The 24,224-nt window shown below is 36.2% G+C and overlaps 1 protein-coding gene across 4 annotated transcripts in view; it reads right to left on the bottom strand.

Annotated features, from left to right (window-relative positions):
• Positions 1 to 24,224, bottom strand: part of rims2a (regulating synaptic membrane exocytosis 2a) — a gene marked incomplete at its 5' end in the record, with an annotated part of 169,336 nt that overhangs the window by 6,687 nt on the left and 138,425 nt on the right. For 2 of the 4 annotated variants that reach the window (XM_079430543.1, XM_079430541.1), the window contains one exon: positions 19,223 to 19,467. In XM_079430543.1, coding sequence (XP_079286669.1) covers positions 19,223 to 19,467 — 245 coding nt within the window. Of the gene's footprint in view, positions 1 to 135; positions 528 to 19,222; positions 19,468 to 24,224 lie in introns of those variants that run through there. The other 2 variants (XM_079430544.1, XM_079430542.1) reach the window with 2 other exon arrangements.

The raw sequence follows: 24,224 nt of genomic DNA on the forward strand, positions 1-24,224 counted from the left end.
GAAACCATAAATGACCACAAACCTAAATAAATATTAATTAAAAACAGTTGGTATGTTCTATAACACCAAATATCCTGCAAAATGCATGAACTTTGACATGTGTCATGTATGGAGAGGTCCAAATGAACATCTTACCTCCATCTTCCTCATCAAAAGAATTCATGCAAGGGAAGTAGACAGCCAGCGCTTCGAAGGAAGCCGACAGACTCATGCGGCTCTGGGAGCGCTGCATGTGGCCGCCGGTGCTGCCCGCACCCGTGCCCGTGGTGGACGTGGCATCTTGGCTTTGCCTGCCCATGTTTACAGCCGGGCCGATCGGAGAGGATGCTGTGGTGCTAAGACTGCGGACGATGGGCTGAACTCAGAGTGCAGAGCGCTCTTAAACACCATTTAAAGTCTGGGTTTGTTTTGGGTTCTTCAGTTGGAGAACGTTCTGCATCGACTGATCTCCCTGGAGTATGCAGCACTTGTGTGCATTCAGCGCAGTAAAGCTGCCAGCTCTCCTCAAGCTATCTCCTTTCTAACATGCGAAGGAGGGGGGAGGAGGCGGAGCCTGGCTCCCTTTCTCGCATCCTCCCCCGGCCAATCAGAGGCAGCGGTGTGGCTAAGCGCTTCAAATGCTCCTCCAGGCGCATGAGCTTTACCCAGAGATACTGCAAATGTGTGTGTGTGTGTGTGGCCATTAGGAACCTGAGCATCTCTTGCCCTGACTGTCCACATGCCAGTCACCCACAGTTCACGTGTTAAACACACACACACACACACACACACAGGCTGATAATTCCTCCTTTCTCTTCGGCTCTCAGAAAGCCGAGATTTATTTTGCCGTGCTGACGTGCATCTTTTATCTCGGGCCTCCACCTCTCTCTTCACTATCTCCCAGTGTAAATGTTTACCACAGAAGATGTCCGGCTACAGAAACAGCTGAATCACTGCTATCCCAGAAAAATATCCCCTTGAAATGCATTGCAAATATTTGCGTAGTCAAAACAGGAATAGTAGCCATATCCAACCATTTTCAACAGCCACTTAAGGTGTCACGTTCAGAGAGAAACAAGAATCTGGGTGTCTAATGGGGGCTAAAATAGTAGATTTTTGTATTTTGTATTATTATAGTTGTTTTACATTGTAAAAACACTAATATTGTGAAATAGTATTACAGCCTTGGTGAGCATAAGATATAAGAGACTTCATTAAAATAATTTAAAAATCATAATGTTTCTATACACACACACACACATACTGTATTTATGGTGTCTTCCATATCTGGGTATGTATTTATATCTGTCACTTTTGTGATCTTGTACTACTCCGGTCCATTATGATTCATTTTGATTTGTTTATGGCTCTTATTGTGAGGTCTGAATTTCTTCTAACAGACATGAAGGAACATAACACAATGTACTGTTACTCCCAAACCTGCCAGAACGCACTCTCATCCTGATTCACTGCCAAATATGAGTCTTCTGGAGCCGTGAAACAGCACAGGGGCAGAGGTGATGTCTCAACATCCTCATAACACAATACAGCAAAAGGAAGGAAGCAGACAATTACTGCACAGTTACTGAACTAGTCTAAACTAGACTTTGACTGTGAAACTTGCCAGGACTGACAGCCAAAGAATGAAATACGTTTTTTCAAACAAAACTTATTTTGACCCACATGTACAAACTGGGCAATCTGAGACTTAAATGAAGCACAATTAAATTAACTCTCCTGAGCTATGCTAGAGGAATAAAACTTTCACTGGGTTGCTACATAGAAAACCATGCAAACATTTGATAAGTCTCTAAAAGTCCTCTATTGCAAGCACTTTAGCTAATACTGAGCACATGACTTAATAATTCTGGGAAATGTTGATTAATGATTCACATATATGCAGTCTGAGACCACAAACAAGGAACTACAATATAAACCAAATAGAGTCAACACAATCAGTCATAACTAAGGTTTCAAAAAAGCGAAAATTAGAGGAAAACATTTATGAATCAGTGTATTCAATCAATCAGCCACTACACTATAGTGGCTACTACTAAAAAACACAGATGATAATCACTGGACAGGCTGTTCTGAAAAGCTTCCTTTGTGCAACAACCACTTCATTATTTGCATTTCAAATTAACAAACCTCTTCAGAATGTTTTCCCCTGCAATATCCATTGTAAAAATTATTCATCTGTGGAAGTTGGTCACAGTCATTCAGTAATTGGTTCAAAAGCTTTAACTGGCCTATAGTCCCATTATTTGGACAAATGTCAATTGTCAGTTGTGTAGAACTATGGTTTTAAAACACTGTCCTTTAAAATGCCACTTTGAGGTGAAGAGCAAATGTTACTCGGGACTAGTTTATCTACACCAGAAATTTCAGAACTTATTAAAGTACCCAAATAGATTATTCCTTTAAATGAGAACAGCAGAAACCTTCCAAGTCTTCAAGCACAGACTCACTTGTTTTCATAAGAATACTATTTTTTGCTGAAGTTGTTAATGACCTTGTCATTTAAAGAATGATGTGTATGCAAGCTGGTGTTGATCCTGCTAAGCTGCAACTGTGAATGTAGAAAATGCTACTCATTTTGTTGATTTATGTTGTGACAGTCATGCACAACTACATTTCCCATGATTCTTTGTGGCATAACAACAGCACAAAATGCATAAAGCATGCATTATACACAAAATTAGCTCTTTATCCTTCATTCTCTTGTAATGGTACTAAATCTTCCTGTTTTTGTCAGAAAAGTAAGAAAATAAATAGGATAATAGAATGAAATCTGAAATTTTAACAATTTATATATATATATATATATATATATATAGAAAAAAAGAAAGAAAGAAAGAAAGAAAGAAAGAAAGAAAGAAAGAAAGAAAGAAAGAAAGAAAGAAAGAAAGAAAGAAAGAAAGAAAGAAAGAAAGAAACAGACGGGATGAGAGCATCTCATATTACGAGAATTTTAAGAACAATATAATAAATGTGATTTAAGTTAAAAATAAATAAATAAATAAAAACTTAAAGGACATTTATTACAATGTTCTTTACATTCCTATATTATGAGATTATTTGTTTATATAAATCATCTTTATATCAAAAACAATGTACAGTATATATATATCAACATATGAAACACCTGAAAAGATCATTACAAATGACTGAATTGAACCATTATGAATTATGATGTCCATATCAAAGCAAACAGATTAATTAAGGTCACCAATACAGTCTTAAAGGCCTCAAATTAACTGGCACTCAACTCGCACATGAAAACAAAACCCATGCTCATGCCTCAGAGATGAGAACATCTCATATTACGGGAATTTGAAGAGCGCCATGTGTGAGAAAAACACGAAGATGTAATGACCTGGCAGCAGGCCGTGAGATGGGGTAAAAGTGTGTGAGACCGATGATGTTTTGACCAGCTCAGGCAGCCGTGTGTATGTGAGTGTGTGCGGACAAACATTTCTACCGAACGGCATGTTTACATCCTCTCAGACCTGCCTTCATCTCTGCACTGTGTCATGCCACATCAGTTCAGAATCACCAACACAACACCAGAGGATATAAAAATCATTAGCACAGGAACTCTTCAGAAAGCGCTGCAGATTTGGAAATCTGCAGAAAATTCAACACAATTTAGCAGAATTGATCAGTGTGTGCATTCAAAATCACAAGGAAAGGTTTGGGTCATACTGTACCACAAAATAAATAAATAAAATGTTTTGCATTGAGAAAATCATGCCTGTTTTAGAACCATTAAGACTTTTTTGCAATGTGACATTATTTGCATGAACATTAAACATCCCTCAAACTCTAATTACCATAATGTGAATAATAATAATAATTATTATTATTATTAGTATCATTGCTGTTGTTGTTAGTTACCAACATAAACTAAATTAAGTACAAAAATACTAATATTATCAATTGCACTTTACAAATGTTTTTAACAAATAAATAGAATCATAAAATTATTAAATATATATATTTTTATAATACCTTTTATATAAGTTATAATGAAACTTCAGGTGGAAATCCAATTAATTGTCATTTAAATCATGTAAAAAAAAAATGGTTTTGATTTTGATCTGAAATATGATGGAAAGAATAGTAAAAAAATTTAATAAAATCCTGCACACTGTCGTAGGTTTTTGCAAGATGCAAGTCTGGGATGTGAAATATGGCCGGACATTTCTTAACAGTTTTCATGAGATTCACCTCAACAAATCACCATCAAGTAACATATCTATTTTATATGTCTTTCTGTCAGCTGTGAGGTGATAAACCTCACACTTTCATTCTCTTAACACGTCTAATCAAGAGACAGGCGATACAGATGGAGGGGCGACCACTTCCTCTGTTAGTGTGTGGACAGTTGGAGAAAGACAGAAAGAGAGACAGAATAAACTCTTTGGTGCTTTACTAACAGCTCAGATCGAAAGAACTGGCCGGTGTTCAGCTGACTGAATGCCTGCATAAACAAATAAGAGACTGTGATCTAGATAATTGTTGAAAGCAGACATGTAAGAAAAGAACATGCAGGTGTAAAAAGGTTAATCCTGCAGGGCTGAGATTCAAAATAATATTGTCTATACATGGTCAATGATGTGTCAGATGAGGAACAGGATCACTGGACTATTTCTCATGAGCTTGTTTTTGAAATAAGGAAGTCCATCTATGGCTGAGTCTTTGAACACAGAGACATTCTTGGAGACGTTCACTCAAGGCCAGCAGGCCCAATAAACAAAGACTGATCGCAAGACGCGTGCGTCACATTCTTTAACAATTTCAGCAAATAAAAACTGAGAAAACAGCAGCAATTAAATATTTCAGAGATGATGCAACACGAGCAGAAAATATGAACATATTACAAAAACATTCCATTTCCGTCAATAAGACCTCCTTGGTGTAATATAATAAAACTGTTGCACCATACACTGTTAGTCAATCGATTAAAACTCTAATTATTATATGCTCAAATTATTCAATTTACTCAAATTATTACATGCACTGAAAAATCAAATGAACTACTCTTCAACAATCCACCAAGACCATTTAAGGAAGCTGACACCATGAGCACATTAATCATTTACATATCAAGGTATTTCCAGTTTTCAGCAATTTAATCTTCCTGATGAATGACAGTATGAACTATACCGGTACAGTCATAATTCTTAAAGGAACAGTTCACAAAGAAAATGAAAATTTGCTCACCCTCATTCCATAAGGTGTAGATTAGTTTTCTTCCTTAGATCAGATTTGGAGAAATTTAGCATTGCATCACTTGCTCACCAATGGATCCTCTGCAGTGAATGGGTGCCGTCAGAATGAGAGTCCAAACAGCTGATACAAATATGACAATAATCCACACCACTCCAGTCCATCAATTAAGGTCTTATGACATGAAAAGCATCATGTTTGCAATAAAAACATTCATCATTAACATGCTTTTAAGTTTAAACGAGTCCTCGATCCATAATATTGCTTTCTCCAGTGAAAAGTTGGCTCGTCTGAATCAGGAGAGAAATGTGCACAGATCAAGCACTGTTTACAAGTGAAAACAGGCAAAAACAGTTATAAACAAACATGTCAGTTGATTTTGATGTGAGCGGACAACTTCTTCACTGGAGGAAACATTATTATGACGTCATATTTTGGCCAGAAGCAACGGTTTAAAGTAAAAATTCCTTAATGATGGATTTGTTTCTTACAAACATACAGCTTTTCACTTCACAAGATCTTAATTGATGGACTGGAGTGATGTGGATTATTGTGATGCTTTTATCAGCTGTTTGGACTCTCATTCTGAGCAAGAGATGCAGTGCTATATTTCTCCAAATCTGTTCTGATGAAGAAACAAACTCACATCTTGGTCTGAAGGTGAACCAAGTTTCAGCAAATTTTCATTTTTGGCCAAACTATTTCTTTAAAGGTACAATGAGGGTCGGGAAATGGTTATAAAAAAACAAGATTTTTGGTGCAAGTTGCCTTGAATAATATTATAAGTGGACTTCATAGTACAAAAAGTGCACAGAATGTAACAATATGCAGTGTTGCAATATAATGTAGCTTATATTTCTTATAGCAGGGAATGTGTAAATGGCAGGAGCTAAAACAGCAAAAGCAAATGTATCATAAGCCAGACCATAATTGTGTCAACATTGTGTCTTTGTGAATCTGGTTCATACAGCAGCACAGCATCTGATCATCTCTGTCACCATGGTGACACTTTGGCGGATATGCATTATCTTTACAACCAGTGATCAGTGATAAACCCATGACGATCATCGTGACCTGACCTTAAATCGCCAAAATAACATATGCCTTATGAATAGAGAGAAAATGTGCTTAATTACATTCACACAACTAATTTTTCTAGATTCTTCTGTGATTGTGCGTGACCTGGAAATTCTTACAGTATGTAAAATGTGATTATTCATGAACTGTAGAAAGTTGCAGATATGCAATAAATAAGCAAGCCAAAAAAAAACAACAAAAAACTCAATATACACCACAAGTTTTGTGTTCTGAAATTGAACGTTTATGTGTATTGTTATGTTTATGTATTGTTACATTAGTTATTAATGTTTTGAATGGGCTCTTATTTTAATTTTAGTTTATATTTTAGTAATTTTATGCACTTTTGGAATTTTATTAAATTTTTTTATAGTTTTAGTAATTTTAGTAATTCAATTTAATCTAACAGCAACATTTTCTTTTCTTTAGTTTTTTTAAAATGCTTCTATTTTATTTCCGCTTTATTTCAAGCAGCGAAAACATTTTCAAATTGCTTATTTTTTTGTATAGCATTTTTTTTTTTGTAGTCAATGACTACAAACAACATTTTTATTACTTTGTGTTATCCTTGACAAATGAGTTTGTCATTTTTTTTCTTTTTTTGTGCCAAATAAAATTCAAAACTCAGAACCCAGACTCAAAAATCACTAAAACACTAAAATAATGGCCTCTTTTTAAAAAAAAAAATTTAACCTGATCCCACCAATTTAGAACAACATTGCGTTATTAAACTGCTTATGAAGAACTTCTCAAAGTCTGAATAAAACTTTCCTTCTCCAAACACTAAATTTAGGGTTTGGCGAAAATGATGTCGGCAGAAGAGACGTGACAATGTGTGCATCCAGCGAGTTCACCGGGCAAGATCTACAAGAGAACTGACCCGGCTTATCACCGGCCACACATACTCACAAAACCCCACTGAGACCAATTACATCCTCCTCAAGCCAAAGCACAGCGCTGAGATCAGAGCTCAGAATAAGATGAATTACCTCTTCATCGTCACATAGTTTTGCTCATTTCCAGGATCGACGGAACGCGGCCAGGCGACATTCCACCTTCTGAAGCCGTTCATTTGCATTAGATCTAGTGAGGGGGTGAGAGGGGGCCGTGGAAAATCGGATCAGAGGAAAAGCCGCAGCTCGCACAGATCACCATGACTACAGAAAATATGACTTGCTCTGTTTTGTGTCAGGTAACCGGGTTTGTCACAGCGGAAGATGCTTGTGTGCTACTTTCTACAGCCGCATTTCACCATACACCTTCCGCAAAATTAAACTTATTAACTCGTGAGATTAATAAATGTCTAATCTAGTTAACGGAAATTTAGGACAATTTAATTAAACCATGTTCTATATCCGTGTTCAACACGTACAACTATCATGTAGACAGATTCTTGTCAGTAAATGAGGGCATGAGTAACAAAATTCGAGAAAATAGAGCAGCAAATATAAGTACATTACTGTGAATTTAAATAACAAATAAAATATTAAATTAAATGTAATTTAATTTTAAAAGGACTGGCCAGAATTCACTATTTAAATGGCAGATACAAGCATTTTGTGAAAATTCATACTAGTTTAATTTAATCTTAGATAATAGTTTATTAACCACTTCTATCAGGATATAAAAATGTGCCTTTGAAGTAACTAAATGCTTTTAAAAAATGTGACACCAATGCGTACTGTATTCATGGGAAGTAGAGTAGTGTGTATCTGCTCCTAATCTGGTTCAGTTAAACAAGCAGGTCGCCAAGACGAGTCCGTCCCCTGCGACGCCGCATTACCCGCCATCTGCCCGTGCCGACTGCATGTCGTCTACTTCTGATGTCCCTTCTGCTCTGCCTCAAACTCATTTCTCTGGAATCGGACTGGGGAAAGGTTTTTAAGAGCCACTCAATGAAGCTTTTCAAGTGGGCGCAATATTTTTCCAGACTGACCGTTTCCCAAACCACATTGTTTACAAATTAGCACCGCATTAATCATCAGCAAAACATGCAGCATGGAAAATCATCTATAAAAACGAGGCTGGCAGTAATTTAAAGAGAGTTATTTTAAATAGGCACGTGTGTGTGTGTGTGTGTGTGTGTGTGTTTGGAAACAGTGAAAAGCCTTGTTATTTTTCAGTGTAAAAACCTTATCAGAAATGCTCAATACTTTACATTTAATGATCCAATCGGGTGTTTTTGTAGCGATGCAATAGAAGAACAATTTTTGGTTCCCCAAAGAACCTTTCAGTGAACAGTTCTTAAAAGTACTGTTAAAAATGAAAGTTATTTATTGATTCCATGAAGCAATACATTATGCAATAAGAGGGCAGTATATTTAAAAACATAAAAAGAGATTCTGTAGTGTGCGCTAGCCTCAATGGCACCTAGAGCGAAAAAACGCTTCCTTTTCCGGGAAACTTATTCGGATGGGTAGCTCCTGTAGCATATGAGCCCTCCATGAGAATCGCAGAAGCTCAAATGGCTCCAGAAGTGAACGCTGAGGGCACATGAATGAGATTACATCGATTACACTGATGGAAACACCAGCGGTTTCAACTTTCCCAGGATGCATTAGGAGCCTGTGGGATTTTTGAAAATCTATTATAACGCTGCAGAGAGAGAGAGAGATAGAGGTTACCGTGTTTATGATGGCAGTTGGCAGCACAGAACAACAGACCACATCTTCACCCTACACACCCTGATCGACAAATATATTAACCAAAACAAAACCAAAATATTCCCTTGCTTTACAGATTTCCAAAAGGCCTTTGATTCAATTTGGCATGAAGGTCTGCTGTCAAAACGTCTAGAATCAGGTATTGGGGGTAAAACATCCAATATTATAAAAACAATGTATTCAAACAATCAATGCGCAATTAAAATTGGAAATAAATGAACAGAATTCTTCACTCAAGGGCGGGATGTGAGGCAGGGCTGTCCACTATCACCGACCCTCTTCAGTATATACATTAATGAATTGGCAAAAGTCCTGGAACGATCAACAGCACCTGGCCTCACACTACATGACTCCAACATTAAGTTCTTGCTGTTTGCAGATGATCTGGTTCTGCTGTCTCCAACAGAAGAGGGTCTACAGCAGAACCTAGACATCTTACACAAGTGCAGTCAGACCTGGGCCCTGACTATTAATCCTTACAAAACTAAAGTACTAACATTCCAGAAAAGACCCAGATGTCAGGGAAAGAGACACAATTTCACCCTTGGTACAACCAAAATTGAATATGCCACAAACTATACATACCTCGGGCTAAAGATAAATGCAACTGGTAAGCTAAATTTGGCTGTGAATGAACTGAAAGAGAAAGCAAGAATGGCCTTTCACGTCATCAAAAAATCTATCCAAATTGAAATACCAATTAGAATCTGGCTCAAAATATGACAGTGACAGTGAAGTATGGGGTCCTCTCCTAAATCACAATTTGAAAAATGGGGCAAAAATATGATCGAAGCCCTGCATGCTGAGTTCTGTAAGAGCATCCTCAGAGTACAGAGAAACACACCGAACAACGCATGCAGGGCAGAATTAGGCCAATACCCTCAACTAATGCGCATTGAGAAACGAGTCAAATTTTGGAAACACCTAAAAATTAGCGACCCCAACTCTTACCATTTTAAAGTGCTTAAAAACCATGAAGTGAACCCTGAAAAAAGACCCCTGATTCAGATGGTCCTGAAGCTGCAAACACAAACTAACATGACGAACAACATCCAGCATCAGGACACTGAAACATCCATCCACAAAATTCAGCCCAACCAAATTATAAAAGCACAAAAAGAAAATGATCTAACCTATTGGAAAGAAACAACAGAAAAACTAAGTAAACTTGAATGTTATTTGGCCCTAAATAGAGATTACACAACTGCAGAATATCTGAGTACAGTGAAAGACTGTAAATTAAAAAGACAAATTACGAGGAACAGACTGAGCAGTCATACTCTGACTATAGAGACGGGCAGATATCGACAGCACTGGCTGCCCAGAGAGAGCTGCATCTGCCCATACTGTACCCACAGAGCAACACTTCCTCACCAGCTGCCCTAACTATCAAGAAATTAGAAAGACATTTTATCCCAAATTTGAAATACTTTACCCTGACTTCAAAATGTTAAACAAGAAAACACAACTTCAATATTTATTAGGGGAAAAAAAGATTGTATCCTACTAGCAGCAAGATACATTGATGCCCGTCACAAAAAGAGGGAGGAGTCAACAAATCAGTGATGCGCCCACACCCACACACAACATGTAGATGAAAATAAATATGTTGAATTGTTCTACTTTTTAATTGTATCTACATGCATGTTTTTGTTGTATATATATCTGTTCGAGATTCAGTGTAAACACTATGCTTTGGCAATACATTGTAACAATTGTCATGTCAATAAATCACATATTGAATTGAATTGCATTGAATTGAATTGAATTGAATTGAGAAAGAGAGAGAGAGAGAGAGAGAGAGAGAGAGAGAGAGAAAGAGAGAGATGCTCCATCAGCTGTGGATGTGAAAGTGGATACCTTCCCACAGGAAAGAAAAATGAGAGACCCTCAATAACTCAACTGATCTTCTATGCAGCAATGGGTAATTTACTTAACCTCTTAAGAAACCCGAGAAAAAAGTTTTAGGAAAAACATTGTTTTTTCCATTTCTTTACATTTATTTAGAGCATGAAAAAAAAAAAGAAAAAAAAAGATATTTCATTCATATGCTATGTCTTTGGTAGAGGACATCGGGCCTCAAATTCTTAAAAAATAAATAAATACATGAATGAACAGGCATAGGCAAAAACAATTGATTTTTTAAATCACCAATACATTCGTTTTCAAGATTTTTTTTTTTTTTTTTTTACCAAACTTTGTATAAAGATGATTCTCAACTATGTTACAACTGATTCGATATACCATGTTTCTTTCTGCAAAATGTGTGTAAAATGGCCATAAATGGGTTTTCTCATTATATACAATGTATCTATAAACTAAATCTAATTTGCATATTAATGTGTTTTTTACGGAGCCCCTAAGAGCTCATGGTGATGGAAAGATTTCAGGGTGGGTGAAAAAAATCTGGGGTGGGAGGAAAAAATATTTTTCAAATCTTTTGCGTTCTTTCGCAAAACTTTTGCGTTCCCTCGCATTTTTTCCTCCCACCCCGAATTTTTTTCACCCACCCCGAAATCTTTCCATCACCATGAGCTCTTAGGGGCTCCTTAGTTTTTGGGGCAACATGTAATGAAAAAAGAAGTGTAATAATGGGAGTAATAATTGACAAGATTTTCATAATATATAAAATTTCATAGAATGTTGAAATATAATTTCTTTCCCTATTAATTTATGTCATGTCTCAGATATGCGTAAAATGCGTAATAAACGTGCTTTTAGTCTCGGTGTCCTCATATGAGGACATGTATGAAATCAACGTCCTGTAACAGAAAGTTATATTTTGATTTGAAACCCCATAACATTTTCCTGAGATGTTGATTTATGACACACAATTTAAAAATTAGACACATTTAAAGGTTAATTACAAAATATCATATTTCCATAAGAATGTCACTAAATAAATTTCAGACACATTTGAAGACCAAGGAGAGGGAGTGGTCATGGTGAACCGTGAAAAGCCCTGAATGTGCTCTGTACAGGACATCAAGACTTAAAACTGTGGCATGTATAGTCTCCGAGAAATTCACTAAAATATAATGTCCTCATACGAGGCCACGGGGTCTTAATGAAACATACCTAAGAACTAGGGCTGCATGATTAATCGTATTTTAATTGTGATCACAATTTATTCTGCTCTCGATTCATTAAGCATAATCATCTGCGATATTTGCCTGCTGGTTATTTATCCTGAAAACTACTTTTGTTTTGTTTTTCCATTTGACATTTGCATTATCTTGCATTTATTACAAGCCTGCATGTGGTTGCCAGATGTTAAGAGTTTAATTCTCCCAGTCAGAACTTTCTCTTAAATGGATGTTTTTTCTTAATCTGGAAAGCATGTGCACATGCTCTTTCTACACTGAAAAAAGAGCAATTATGGCGTTATTTTACTGCCAAATGTTGAGAGCGCATTTTTGTAGAGTGAAAGTAGATTAATATAATGCGCGAGCGAGAGTGTGCACACTTAAAACGTGTCTCTCCTCTCGCTCAAGTGTGAGTATGCGCGCTCAAACTTTGTCCTGTGCACTCACACATCTCTCCGTGCTCTTGTGCTAGATATTAATTTTTTCCACACCTGGATTAAACGTCAAAAGTTATCAACCAATCAGATTTTTCTATGACTGACCAGATGAAAATACTAGGCCTATGTGAAGAGGGAACTGATCCTGGAATTTCTCTTGAGCCATAAATGCAACTAAAACAGTCTTGTGCATTGTGTTTTGCCAGGGTGAGCATTTAAAAATCTGCAGAGCACCGAACATCAGGTGTTTTCATCTGCACTTGCAGCTTTGGTCTCTTTGCTGACACAAATCTGGAGGCAGGGGAAGATCAGCAGAGGTTAGATGTGAGATGGTTCTCAACGGAGCACTGGGTTTTAATTACAAGAGAATTCAGACCTCCTAAACGCCGAGAGGAACAATCGGGCACCATAAATCAGAGCAATGATTCAGCATGGTCATGAATAAAACCATGAGGCTTCAGCTCCATGAAGCTCTCTCCTGTAGAACTTGTCATCAAAGATCAATTAGAGAGGTCCGCAGGACTCCAGCAGTCTCTCATGGACACTCACAGTGCTGATACAGTAATATTAACTGAAAAATATTCCATGTAAATACTAAATGGACATGGATGCTGATCCACTAAAATCTATTAAAACAGGAACAGCTATGACGCAAAACACCTATAACTAATGTGAATGTCACTGTACACCACCATTAGAGACACCATTAGATTCTACATTAAATCAACAGTGACCGTTGTAAGGATTTTGAGATATTTTAACTGGACAGTTAGACAAAAGTAATTATATATAGATTGAAATTCAAAAGTTTGGGGTCGATAAAGTAAAGTAAAAACATAAAATAAAAATAAAATAGCCCCTGCAAACCTGAATGCATTATTAAACTATGGGTAATAGCAAAAATAGTTTAACTCCACATGCATTTTCTACAGTGTGTCTAAATCTGAATGTACCATGAAATTAATCTTCATAGTGAAAAAGAAGTGAACTAGACAAAAGTCTCAAGAGATCTTCATCTGTCCAGTGTGTGCACCCGCATTTCAAACACACAAAACCATTTTTTTTTACCCAGTGAAGGCCTAGAATAACCTCTTTCTAAAGCGTGTATCTGTGCAGCATGCCTTCTCTAGGATGCTGTCAGGCTTTCTGAATTAAGCACAACAACGTGGAGCAGGAAGCAGCCAGAGAGTCGGATTCGGCTTTGAGAAAAAGGCCAGGGATTTCAAATGCCTGCACACACACACCACCTAAAAGCTCTGCCTGAAAAATTTATATGCTCTATGATTCATATCTCGTGAGCCAGTGTTGTTGTTCAGAGCTGCGCATCTCAGCCAGACCTGATTTCCTGTAGTCAGTGAAAGCGTGTCGCTGTATTGAGTGTGACACTGAACAGGAGGCTCTCTAAAGCACCAAATAAAACAGCACACCGGACCTCAACATGAACATCCATTTCTCACATGTTCGGTTGGAATTCTCAGTGTCGACTTTGATTCTAATTTTTTTCCAAAACGGAAGAAAATCTGTCTGGACTGTTTTGTCTCTAGCATTTGTTAGATATCATTAGCTGTGTATAGCTGTTTTATAAATTATATCACATTGAATAAAAAATGATAGATGCAAACAAGATCAGAATGAATTTTAAAAAATGTGTATATATGTGCAAACACACACACACACACTTATGTGTATGTGTGTATATATATATATATATATATATACTGTATGTATATGTATGTATATACACAGAAGAAAATATCAGAACAGTATCCATTGCACTGAACAAGAAAAAAATTTCAGAAGAAAATATCAGAACAATGCAATCCCCTCTGATGCAGCATTATTATTGTTTACTAAGCATTCAAATAGTTTTCAAATAGAAATAAAAGCAAAATAAAATACTATATAAATATTAGATAAAAATTTGGTTGCAAATTTTGCCTTTGTAACAAACTAAAATAATAATACTAAAATGACTAAAACTAAGATTGAAATAAAATGAAAATATAAAATATAACAGCCAATTCATATTAATAACACTAATAAATACTACATATGGAAACAATATCTAACAAACGATAAATTAATTACATTGAAAAAAAACAAAAAAAAAACTAAAGTGACTTTATCCAGTGGATTCAACATTCATTTCCATTTTTATTTTCCATTTCCCTGAAAGTGACAATTTTGTTCTCTTGAACACAGCAAATGGAAGTGCTGATTTAGACATAATCGGTTTTTCCGATATTCCATATGAATTAAATTGTCGATCTGGATACTATATACCAGGGGTCGGCAACCTTTTGGGCATGAAGTGTCATTTTTAATTTTTCTGGTTAACCACTGTGCCACTAAGAACAGCTCTAATGGTAATGAACAATAATTACTTTTACTAATTTTAGAGATTTTGAAAAAAAGCATTTTAGCATTGTAAAATATAGCACACATCGGCTTTAGAACAAAAACAAAAAAATACTACGTTGCCAAATCAAAAGAAATTAAATAAATGCAATGGTGACAAAGAACTGCTGTGTACTACCAAAATATTAGCAGTTTTTTTATGAGAATTAATCATGTATTCCCTAAAAATGTCTTGTGGTGATACCATGATACTATGGGGGTGTCAGATGTCATATTACATGTTATTTAAATGATAATCCAAGCTACTACAACTACTATTTAACTACTGAGGTCAGTTTCTTAAAACAGGTCTCTTTTTTCTCACCAAGGTTGCAATTATTTGAGAAACAAATTCAGTAAAAACACTAACAATGTAAAATAAAATTACAGTTTAAAATAACTGTTTTCTATTTAAATATATTTTATTTCTCCACTCCCCGCCCCCCAGGATTCTAAATCGAAAGTTCAGAAGAACAGCATTAATTTAGAAATCTTTTGTAACATTATGACTTGTCACTTTAGATCAATTTAATGCATCACTCACGAATAAAAGTATTAATTTTCTTTATAATATATGATATTTGCACGGTAGTTCAAGGTACTTCACAGAATACCACAGTATTTACAAAGCAAATGTCCAAGAAAAATTGTACAGTATTAACATGGTAAATTTTTGATAAACCATGCTTTTCTGGATATGTACTATAGTAATACTATGGCATTTTCTAAACTCAGGGCTGCAGAAAGGGTATGGCGCAAATCACAAAATCCTACTGACCTTAATTTATATCGATCACTCCTCTCTGACTTCTCTGCTAATGTTTCCACTGCTAAAAGGACATACTATCATGACAAAATTAACAACTCACCTAACTCTCGCATGCTATTTAAAACATTTTCCTCCCTCCTTTGTCCTCCTCCTCCCCCTCCTTCATCATCTCTAACAGCTGATGACTTTGCCACATTCTTCATTAATAAAATTACAAACCTCACTGCACAATTTTCTACAACACAATCTATCAAGCATATCTTACCAGCAAACATACACTCGTTCACATCCTTCTCTCCACTATCTGAGGCAGAAGTCTCTAATCTCATCCTTTCCAGTCATCCTACTACCTGTCCGGTTGATCCTATTCCATCTCATCTCCTTCAAGCCATTTCTCCTGCAGTCGTACCTGCACTCACTCACATCGTTAACACATCCCTTCACACTGGAATTTTTCCCTCAGCATTTAAACAGGCTTGTATAACTCCACTTCTTAAAAAACCCACTCTTAATCCAACTCTTTTTGGGAACTATAGACCAGTTTCCCTTCTTCCTTTCATTACAAAAACACTTGAACGAGTTGTGTTCAACCAAGTCTCTGTCTTTCTCACACAGAACAACCTCCTGGACAGTAACCAATCTGGCTTCAGAAGTGGACATTCGACCGAAACTGCCTTGCTTTCTGTTGTTGAAGCCCTAAGACTTGCAAGAGCGGCTGACAAATCTTCATTACTCATCTTGCTAGATTTGTCTGCTGCTTTTGATACAGTCAACCATCAGATCCTCTTGTCAACCCTATTGAGAAAGGGCTTCTCAGGAACCGCACTCCAGTGGTTTGAGTCTTATCTCTCTGATAGGTCCTTCAAAGTATCTTGGAGAGGTGAGGTATCCAAGTCGCAACATCTAGCTACTGGGGTGCCTCAGGGCTCAGTTCTTGGACCACTTCTCTTTTCTGTCTACATGGCATCACTAGGTTCTGTCATTCAGAAACATGGCTTTTCATATCACTGCTATGCTGATGACACTCAACTCTACCTCTCATTCCATCCTGATGATCCGACGATAGCTACTCGCATCTCTGCGTGTCTAACAGACATTTCTTGCTGGATGATGGACCATCACCTTCAACTTAACCCAGCTAAGACAGAACTGCTTGTAATTTCAGCTAACCCATCGCTTCATCACAATCTCAGCTTCCAGTTAGGCTCATCTACCATAACTCCTTCAAAAACAGCCAGAAACCTTGGAGTTGTGATTGATGATAAGCTGAATTTCTCAGACCACATTGTTAAAACTGCCCGGTCCTGCAGATTTGCATTATATAATATTAAGAAGATCAGGCCCTTTCTCTCGGAACATGCAACACAACTCCTTGTTCAGGCTCTTGTTCTGTCCAGACTTGACTATTGCAATGCTCTCTTTGCAGGTCTTCCAGCCAATTCTATTAAACCTCTACAATTAATCCAAAATGCCGCTGCAAGATTAATCTTTAATGAGCCGAAAAGAACGCACGTCATGCCTCTGTTCATCAATTTGCACTGGCTACCAATAGCTGCTCGCATTAAATTCAAGGCATTAATGTTTGCCTACAGAACCACCACTGGCTCTGCACCCCTTTACCTAAATTCTTTACTTCAGACTTATGTGCCCTCTAGAAGCTTGCGTTCTTCAAGTGAACAACGAATTATTGTACCATCCCAAAGACACAGAAAAACACTTTCAAGGACTTTTTCATTAAATGTTCCCATCTGGTGGAATGACCTGCCCAACTCGATCCGAGCAGCCGAATCCTTACCCATCTTCAAGAAACGGCTAAAAACTCATCTGTTCCATCTTTACTTGACCCTCTAACTCTAGCACTATCTATTCTAATTGTATTTTATCTATGACTTTTTATTAAAAAATAACAATAATAATAATAAGTATCTGTACTGCGTTAGGCTAACCAAGACTTGTAATTGCACTTGCACGTTGTTGCTCTTTTGTTGGTTTTGATTGCTTCTTATGTCCTCATTTGTAAGTCGCTTTGGATAAAAGCGTCTGCTAAATGACTAAATAAATAAATAAATAAATTTTCATATACATCATGATACTGCATGACCATATTCATACAGCATGGAATTCATATTGTAGATCAAGGTAAGTATACCAAAGTTTTTCCACAGTACATGTCCAAAAAAACAAGATAATACCATGGTACGTTTTGTGTGAACAGTGCATATAGTGAAAAGAGTATAAACATACCAAAAAGTTCCAAAACATGCCATGATTCAAGCATTGTTTGGATGTGCGCCACAATAGTCCTATGGTACTCTTGAAAGTATATTGGAGTGCTACATAAATGCAGTAAATGCAATAAATTCAGTACCATGGTATATATATATATATATATATATATATATATATATACGTATATATATATATATATATATATATCATTGTATTCAGTTACTTTTGTAAGGGTAAATGCATGCTGTGCTAGAAGGGTTGAGGGTGTATTTGCTGTTTGATACTCTTCAGACTGCAGCACCTGAGAATAAAAAATCATCAAGAGCACAACAGTGATGCTTCATTGATGGCTCCTTCCAGGGTTTGAACCTAAAAACTACCAGCTTCAACCAGCAATGCAACTGCAATGAAAAATGTATGAGCAACATGAACACCTTAAATCTGCTACCAAACAAAAACCATGCACCAACAACCAGCCTTTTCAAATAAAGCAATCATAATGAGACAATTCTCTACCACAACACAAAATTATTCCAACTTTATGCGCATCATTGAGAGAGAGAGAGAGAGAGAAAGAGAGAGAGAGAGAAAATATATGCATATACCATGGTATTGAATAATCATATTTTATGTAGTCAAAGAATACCATAGTACTGCAACAATAAATGACCAAAAACATGAAATTACCACAGTACATGTCCAAAAATCATGGTAATACCATGTTACTTTGTGTTTAATATCATTAGGCAACAACCCTCTACCACAGCATATCATCAACAAATATACCTGGTACTACTGTGATAAAATATACAAATACTATGTCTTTGGACATGTACTATAGTAATATCATGGTATTTTGACATATACCATAGTACTAAATGATTATATTTTATGTATTCAAAGAATAACAAAGTATTGCAATGATAAATGTCCAAAAACATGATATAACCATAGTAAAAGTCCCAAAAATATGGTAATACCATGTTACTTTAGCCTAAATAAAACAATGTTTCAAATTTTAAGCAGTTGGATATTCATTAATTGCACACTTGACTGAAATAAAAAGCTGCAAACATTTGGTGAACTTCTGTCCCTGCAGAGCAACAGCATCAGAAAGAAAGAATGGTATGAAACAGAGGGTCTCAATTATTCGGTGGTCCTCGGTCCTGCTCCGACCCAATTTACACTTTTGACAAACAGGCTTCTTAAATAAAAGTTGTTAGGTCGTTAGAGCTGATGCAAGAAAAGTACGTTCATTAAAGGGTCGACAAGAACATACAGACAACAAAACGAAAATAAAAGACGCTGAGTTAGAGACAAACAGGAAACAGACAGACATTATCGGACTCCTACCTGTCTGGCTGAGCTGCGAGGCGCTGCGGCTCTTTCGGCTCAACCCCACGACCGCCGCCATCTTGGCGCCGAAGCTGGAGCGCCGTTTCTTATCAACGGTTCCCACCAGGCTCACGGCCGTGTCCGACTGGCTGCCGTCGGTCTTCTCCAGACTGCACATGTCCCCGCCGATGCTGGTGCTCTTAGTCATGTTGCCCCCGGCCTCCGTTCCCATTTGCCTGATTTTCATTTTGGACGTAAATTCACTGTCAGTGGCGGCCCATGGAGGAGAGATGTGAAGAGAGGAGGAGGAGCGGCGGAGGGGAAGAGTAGAGGATGGATGGATGGATGGACGGATGATGGAGGAGAGAAAGGAGAGAGTTAGGTAAGTGGAGGGAGAAGGGAAGTGGAGATTCAGGTCAGAATAAGGTCAAAGGTTAAAGGGTTTAGGCCTCCAATTAGCTTAAGGTACTTCACAGTAAAGTTTTGGGATGGGCCTGATGTTCTATGTGTTATGTTTTAATGGTCTAACAACAAGTAAGCTGAGCAAAATATAGAACAGGGTATATTCAACTAACAACAAGGTGTCTATCTACAAAGTTAAATAACTGTCGCTAGTTCTCTCAATAGTGCTTACGCTCATGACGCAAACTTATTATCCTCTGAAATCGAACATAAAGAGAAAAGAGGCTTGTAAGACCTTGGACCTTAAAAGCCAAATATAACACCAAGAAACAACAAAACTCACAAAAACTACTAGTTAAAAGCTAAAAAATCACATCTGACGTGGTCTGCATACTATTATTCATACTACTTTCACAGAATACTGCACACATATTCTATTCATGAGCATTTTTATATTGTTTTCCAGTTAAAATCCAGTTAAAATTAATATTGACAAACAACAATGCATAAGACTTGTTTTTAAAGATTTTATCTGCAGTGTTAAAAGCAAGTGTATTTTGTTTCAATATATATATATATATATATATTGCCCTACAAAGGCAAAAGACCTTATCTTGCTAGAGTGAGAAACTGAGAAAAATTACTTTAAAGTTTTTTATTTGTCCAGCCAAATTAATTATGGGTAGGACACTGGAAATTTGGCAATTAGATGTTTTAGTAATGAAAATTATCTACATTAAAAAAATTGAGAGCTCAAACTAGATTTTTACCCCAATTTTGAAGTTAATGTACTCTGCCTTTGTATTGTCTGCAAAAAGTGAGAAGTCACACCAAGGCAAAAGACAGTAACTTCCACATTATCAATATTTTGTTGCTGATCACCATTTACAAAATCGTTATAGTAACACCTGTATAAAATCTAGTGATCATTGGCTATCTCATATAGGCTATTGCATATAGTAATGTGACTGTATTAATTTTTTTTTTTTTTTTGACCGTAACAAGCAGACGAAAAGTTAAACCGTATCCGAGTGGATACCGTTTTGCAACCAATTTATTTGCTATGCTCAGTAACGTAAAAGAATGCTAGACATAGCATAATTGCTTATATTGACTTGATTGATATAGCCTAACCTAAAAGAATGACTTGTGGATTTATGTGATCACCAGCAAGCAGGCATGCTCAGAAATGCGTGTGGATTAAATATCTCCGCCGACTGGATTTATTTTATCGGGTTACAAGAAAAGGTAGGATATGGATTTAATTGCTAACTGTTAGGCTATACTGATTTTATGATTGATCATGCTACATGCTACGGCATTCAAGTACACACGCATCCAACTAGAAGTGACAGCCTGGTGAATAATCTGCATTACAAAAAGGGAAAAAAAAAATCTTTAAAGGTTATTCACGATTATGTATTGCTGCCAAGGTGTCTAGTCTTCACAGTGATTTGTTATATGGAGCTGTTTGGTAGATCGCGATCTATCTAATTCGTTTGTCTACACCGTAATAAAAATGCGGCAGACTTTAATGGACAGTAAAAAAAAAAGGCAGAACACTGTATTACTCCAAGCCGGCACTGTAACTTCATTTTGACGCGCAGTTAAACAAAGTCAGAACGCCGTAACTGGTGTTATACGGTCTTCTGCCTTGGTTTCTCCAGGGCTCTTTGAAGTTACAGCTGAAGTTACCATTATTTTCTCTGAAAAAAACCCAATAAAATTGACTTAAGATACTTATGTACGTGATAAAGGATGTCTTGAATGTCCCAAAAATATCAATAACTCATTTTCGACAAAAATCGAAGTTATGGTCTTTTGCCTTTGCACGGCAGTATATATCTTACAAATAAAAAAAACGAATTACAATAATCATAATGAATAAAAAAACTAATCTGTATGAATGTAATACCTGGATGAACAGCTATATTTGTCAAAATGTTCATTATATAACAATGAATTGTTATAACTTATTTGAAAATACAAAATATTTTGTTTTAGATGATAACTGAACGGTGATACTAGCTAAATTAAACATGCAGCATAATGAAGTCACATTGTAGCATACTACTGTTTGAAATGGTTTCATGTGATACTTTTCGTATACTGTATATATTATAAAATATGTAAATTATAATAATTAATATTACAATAATAAAATATTTAAAATAATAAACGTATTCATATTAATAATAAAATATATTACATATTCAAATTTGAATTTACTGTATATTGCATAGTATGCAGTAAACAGTACACGCTGACAATCAGGCCATCAAAACTACCACATATGACTGACAATAAAAAATAAACTGAAAATGGAGTGTTTTATAGATGACTATATTGGATATTTCAATTAAATAACTAATTATACAAAGGCTGGCACAAGGACGCTGCATAGGAAGCAATCTTGCTGCACAAGAGTCTGACGTTAGCATGTTGCTAACAAAGAAATATTTATTGAATAAGCAGCATTAAAAATACATAGTATGCACGTGTATAGATGTAATTTAACAAAAACATAAAAAATAATTTTCCATGCTGAAAATACATTTATAGCTGCTTCCCTCATCATCGTGAATGAGCCTGAGTTATCTAGCAGCTCACTGTGACTCATTGAAGAGTCACAACTCACACACTTCCCACAACCTGTTCTTAAAACAGCATAAAAACTTGCAGCAGTTCACCTATCATCCTAACTGATAGGAGCATCTCATGCATGAAGCATTCAGTGAATTTGATTTGTTAAGTTCACTCACTCAGCACTGAAATGCACGCTGCTCTATATCCCACACAGGATGGTCTATTTTATTTTTCAGCAGGACAAAAAATAAATAATTGAGGACACGTGTAAAAAGATTAAATTAGCATCCCACATGGCTGTGAGCGAGCAGTGAAGCGAAAAGACAAATGACTTCCTGGACAAAAGATCTTAATGAAATCTTAATGATTATAAATGTGTTTAAATGATACACGTGCAGCCGTAGGTCTGCTCTCCTTCATCATCAATGCAATTACAGCCACAGAAACATGCGACAAATCAATGAGCTCTGACAACATGCTCTTCAATTACTACAATTAGCCTTTTCGAAATACAGCCCTGTCCAACAACCCATTCTGCTCAAATACAGCCAAGCCACATCAAGCTGTCTGTAATCTGGTAATCTTGGATCCTGAAATATTTGGGACCGATATATTTCATGAGAAAGAGTAGTATCTGTATAGATCATCGCTACACTCTCTACAGCAGTGAGCTGAGCTCCCATTTAAGCCCCGTCAATACATTGAGAAATCGCACCAAATAAATTACATATGAAATCTCTTTCAGATCTCAATTCTTTCTCAAAGAAAGCAATGAGATTAAATGGAGACTTATGTTAAGTCTCCTTCTCTTAGATGTTTTAAAAATGGAACTTCTTTTAACCTGATACAGCATCTTAAAAATGTGATGCTTACAGTGTGTGATGCTGAAAAACAGTTAGATTTAGTGTCTAGCATGTGCTGGGCAAAGTTACTTTTAAAAGTAATGCATTACAATACTGCTCTACTCCATAAAAAAAGTAACTAATTGCCTTAGTTACTTTTTATGGAAAGTAATGCATTGCGTTACTTTTGCATTATTTTCTGTCAGTTTTATATTTTTAGTTGTAGTAATTTTATGTGATTTCTATAAAATATTTCTATTTAGCTTATTATATTTTATAAAATATTTCTATTTAGCTTTAATGCTATAATAGATCAATTCTATTATACCATTTATTAATATTTTTAATTAGCTTTAAGTTTTATATTTTCAGTTTTTATATTTGATGTACATTTGTGTAAAATATCACTATTTAGTTTATTTTAATTGAACTTAATTTACTTTTTATTTCAGTTTGTCTTAATTTTAGAACTTAAATGCATTTTATTTTAATTAGTTGCCAAGGCAACATTTCTAATTTTCAAGTCCCTCATCATATATTTATAATTTCAGCTTTATTTCAATAATAAAAAAAAAAGTTTTAGTTATAAGTAAAAACACTAGTGTTGCACACAGAAACAAAGCACAGACACAGAACAGCCCCCAGTTTGTAGAGTCAGTTTTTGGTTTGAGGTCAACTGTTGTCACTGTGGAGCAATAAGAATAGAGTGGAATCAAATGTGTATGTTTCTGGCCGATACGAGTCTCTGGGGAAAATCACAACAGTCTGAGAGTTAATCACGGCTCTAAAGAGATACTGTTGCATTGACTGATTGATTGGACAGGATGCTGCCAGACACTATATTTATCATGCAGACAGCTCCCTCCAGCAGAGTCGCATGTGAGAGGTTGGCAGGCTCTCACATTCTCACGGAGAGAAGTGTTGCGCCGCCGCAGGGCTTCAGATGGCCAATACCTTCCTCTCATCACTGTAATGAGAACGGCTCATAGAAAGCTGTGACCGACACAATACCCAGGTGGAGATTAACGCTGGATGCCAATTTACAAAACCCTTCATGCTGCTGTGATGACAAGACACATCTGTCTCTCTGGAATATATCTCACCGTATGATTGACAGATTGGCAGGGAATTATCAGTGCAAAAGTTTGCAAACAAATTCACAAAAACAATAAGAACATTATGTGGTTATA

The sequence above is a fragment of the Barbus barbus genome, assembly GCF_936440315.1.
Source record: "Barbus barbus genome assembly, chromosome: 12".
NCBI lineage: Eukaryota > Metazoa > Chordata > Actinopteri > Cypriniformes > Cyprinidae > Barbus > Barbus barbus.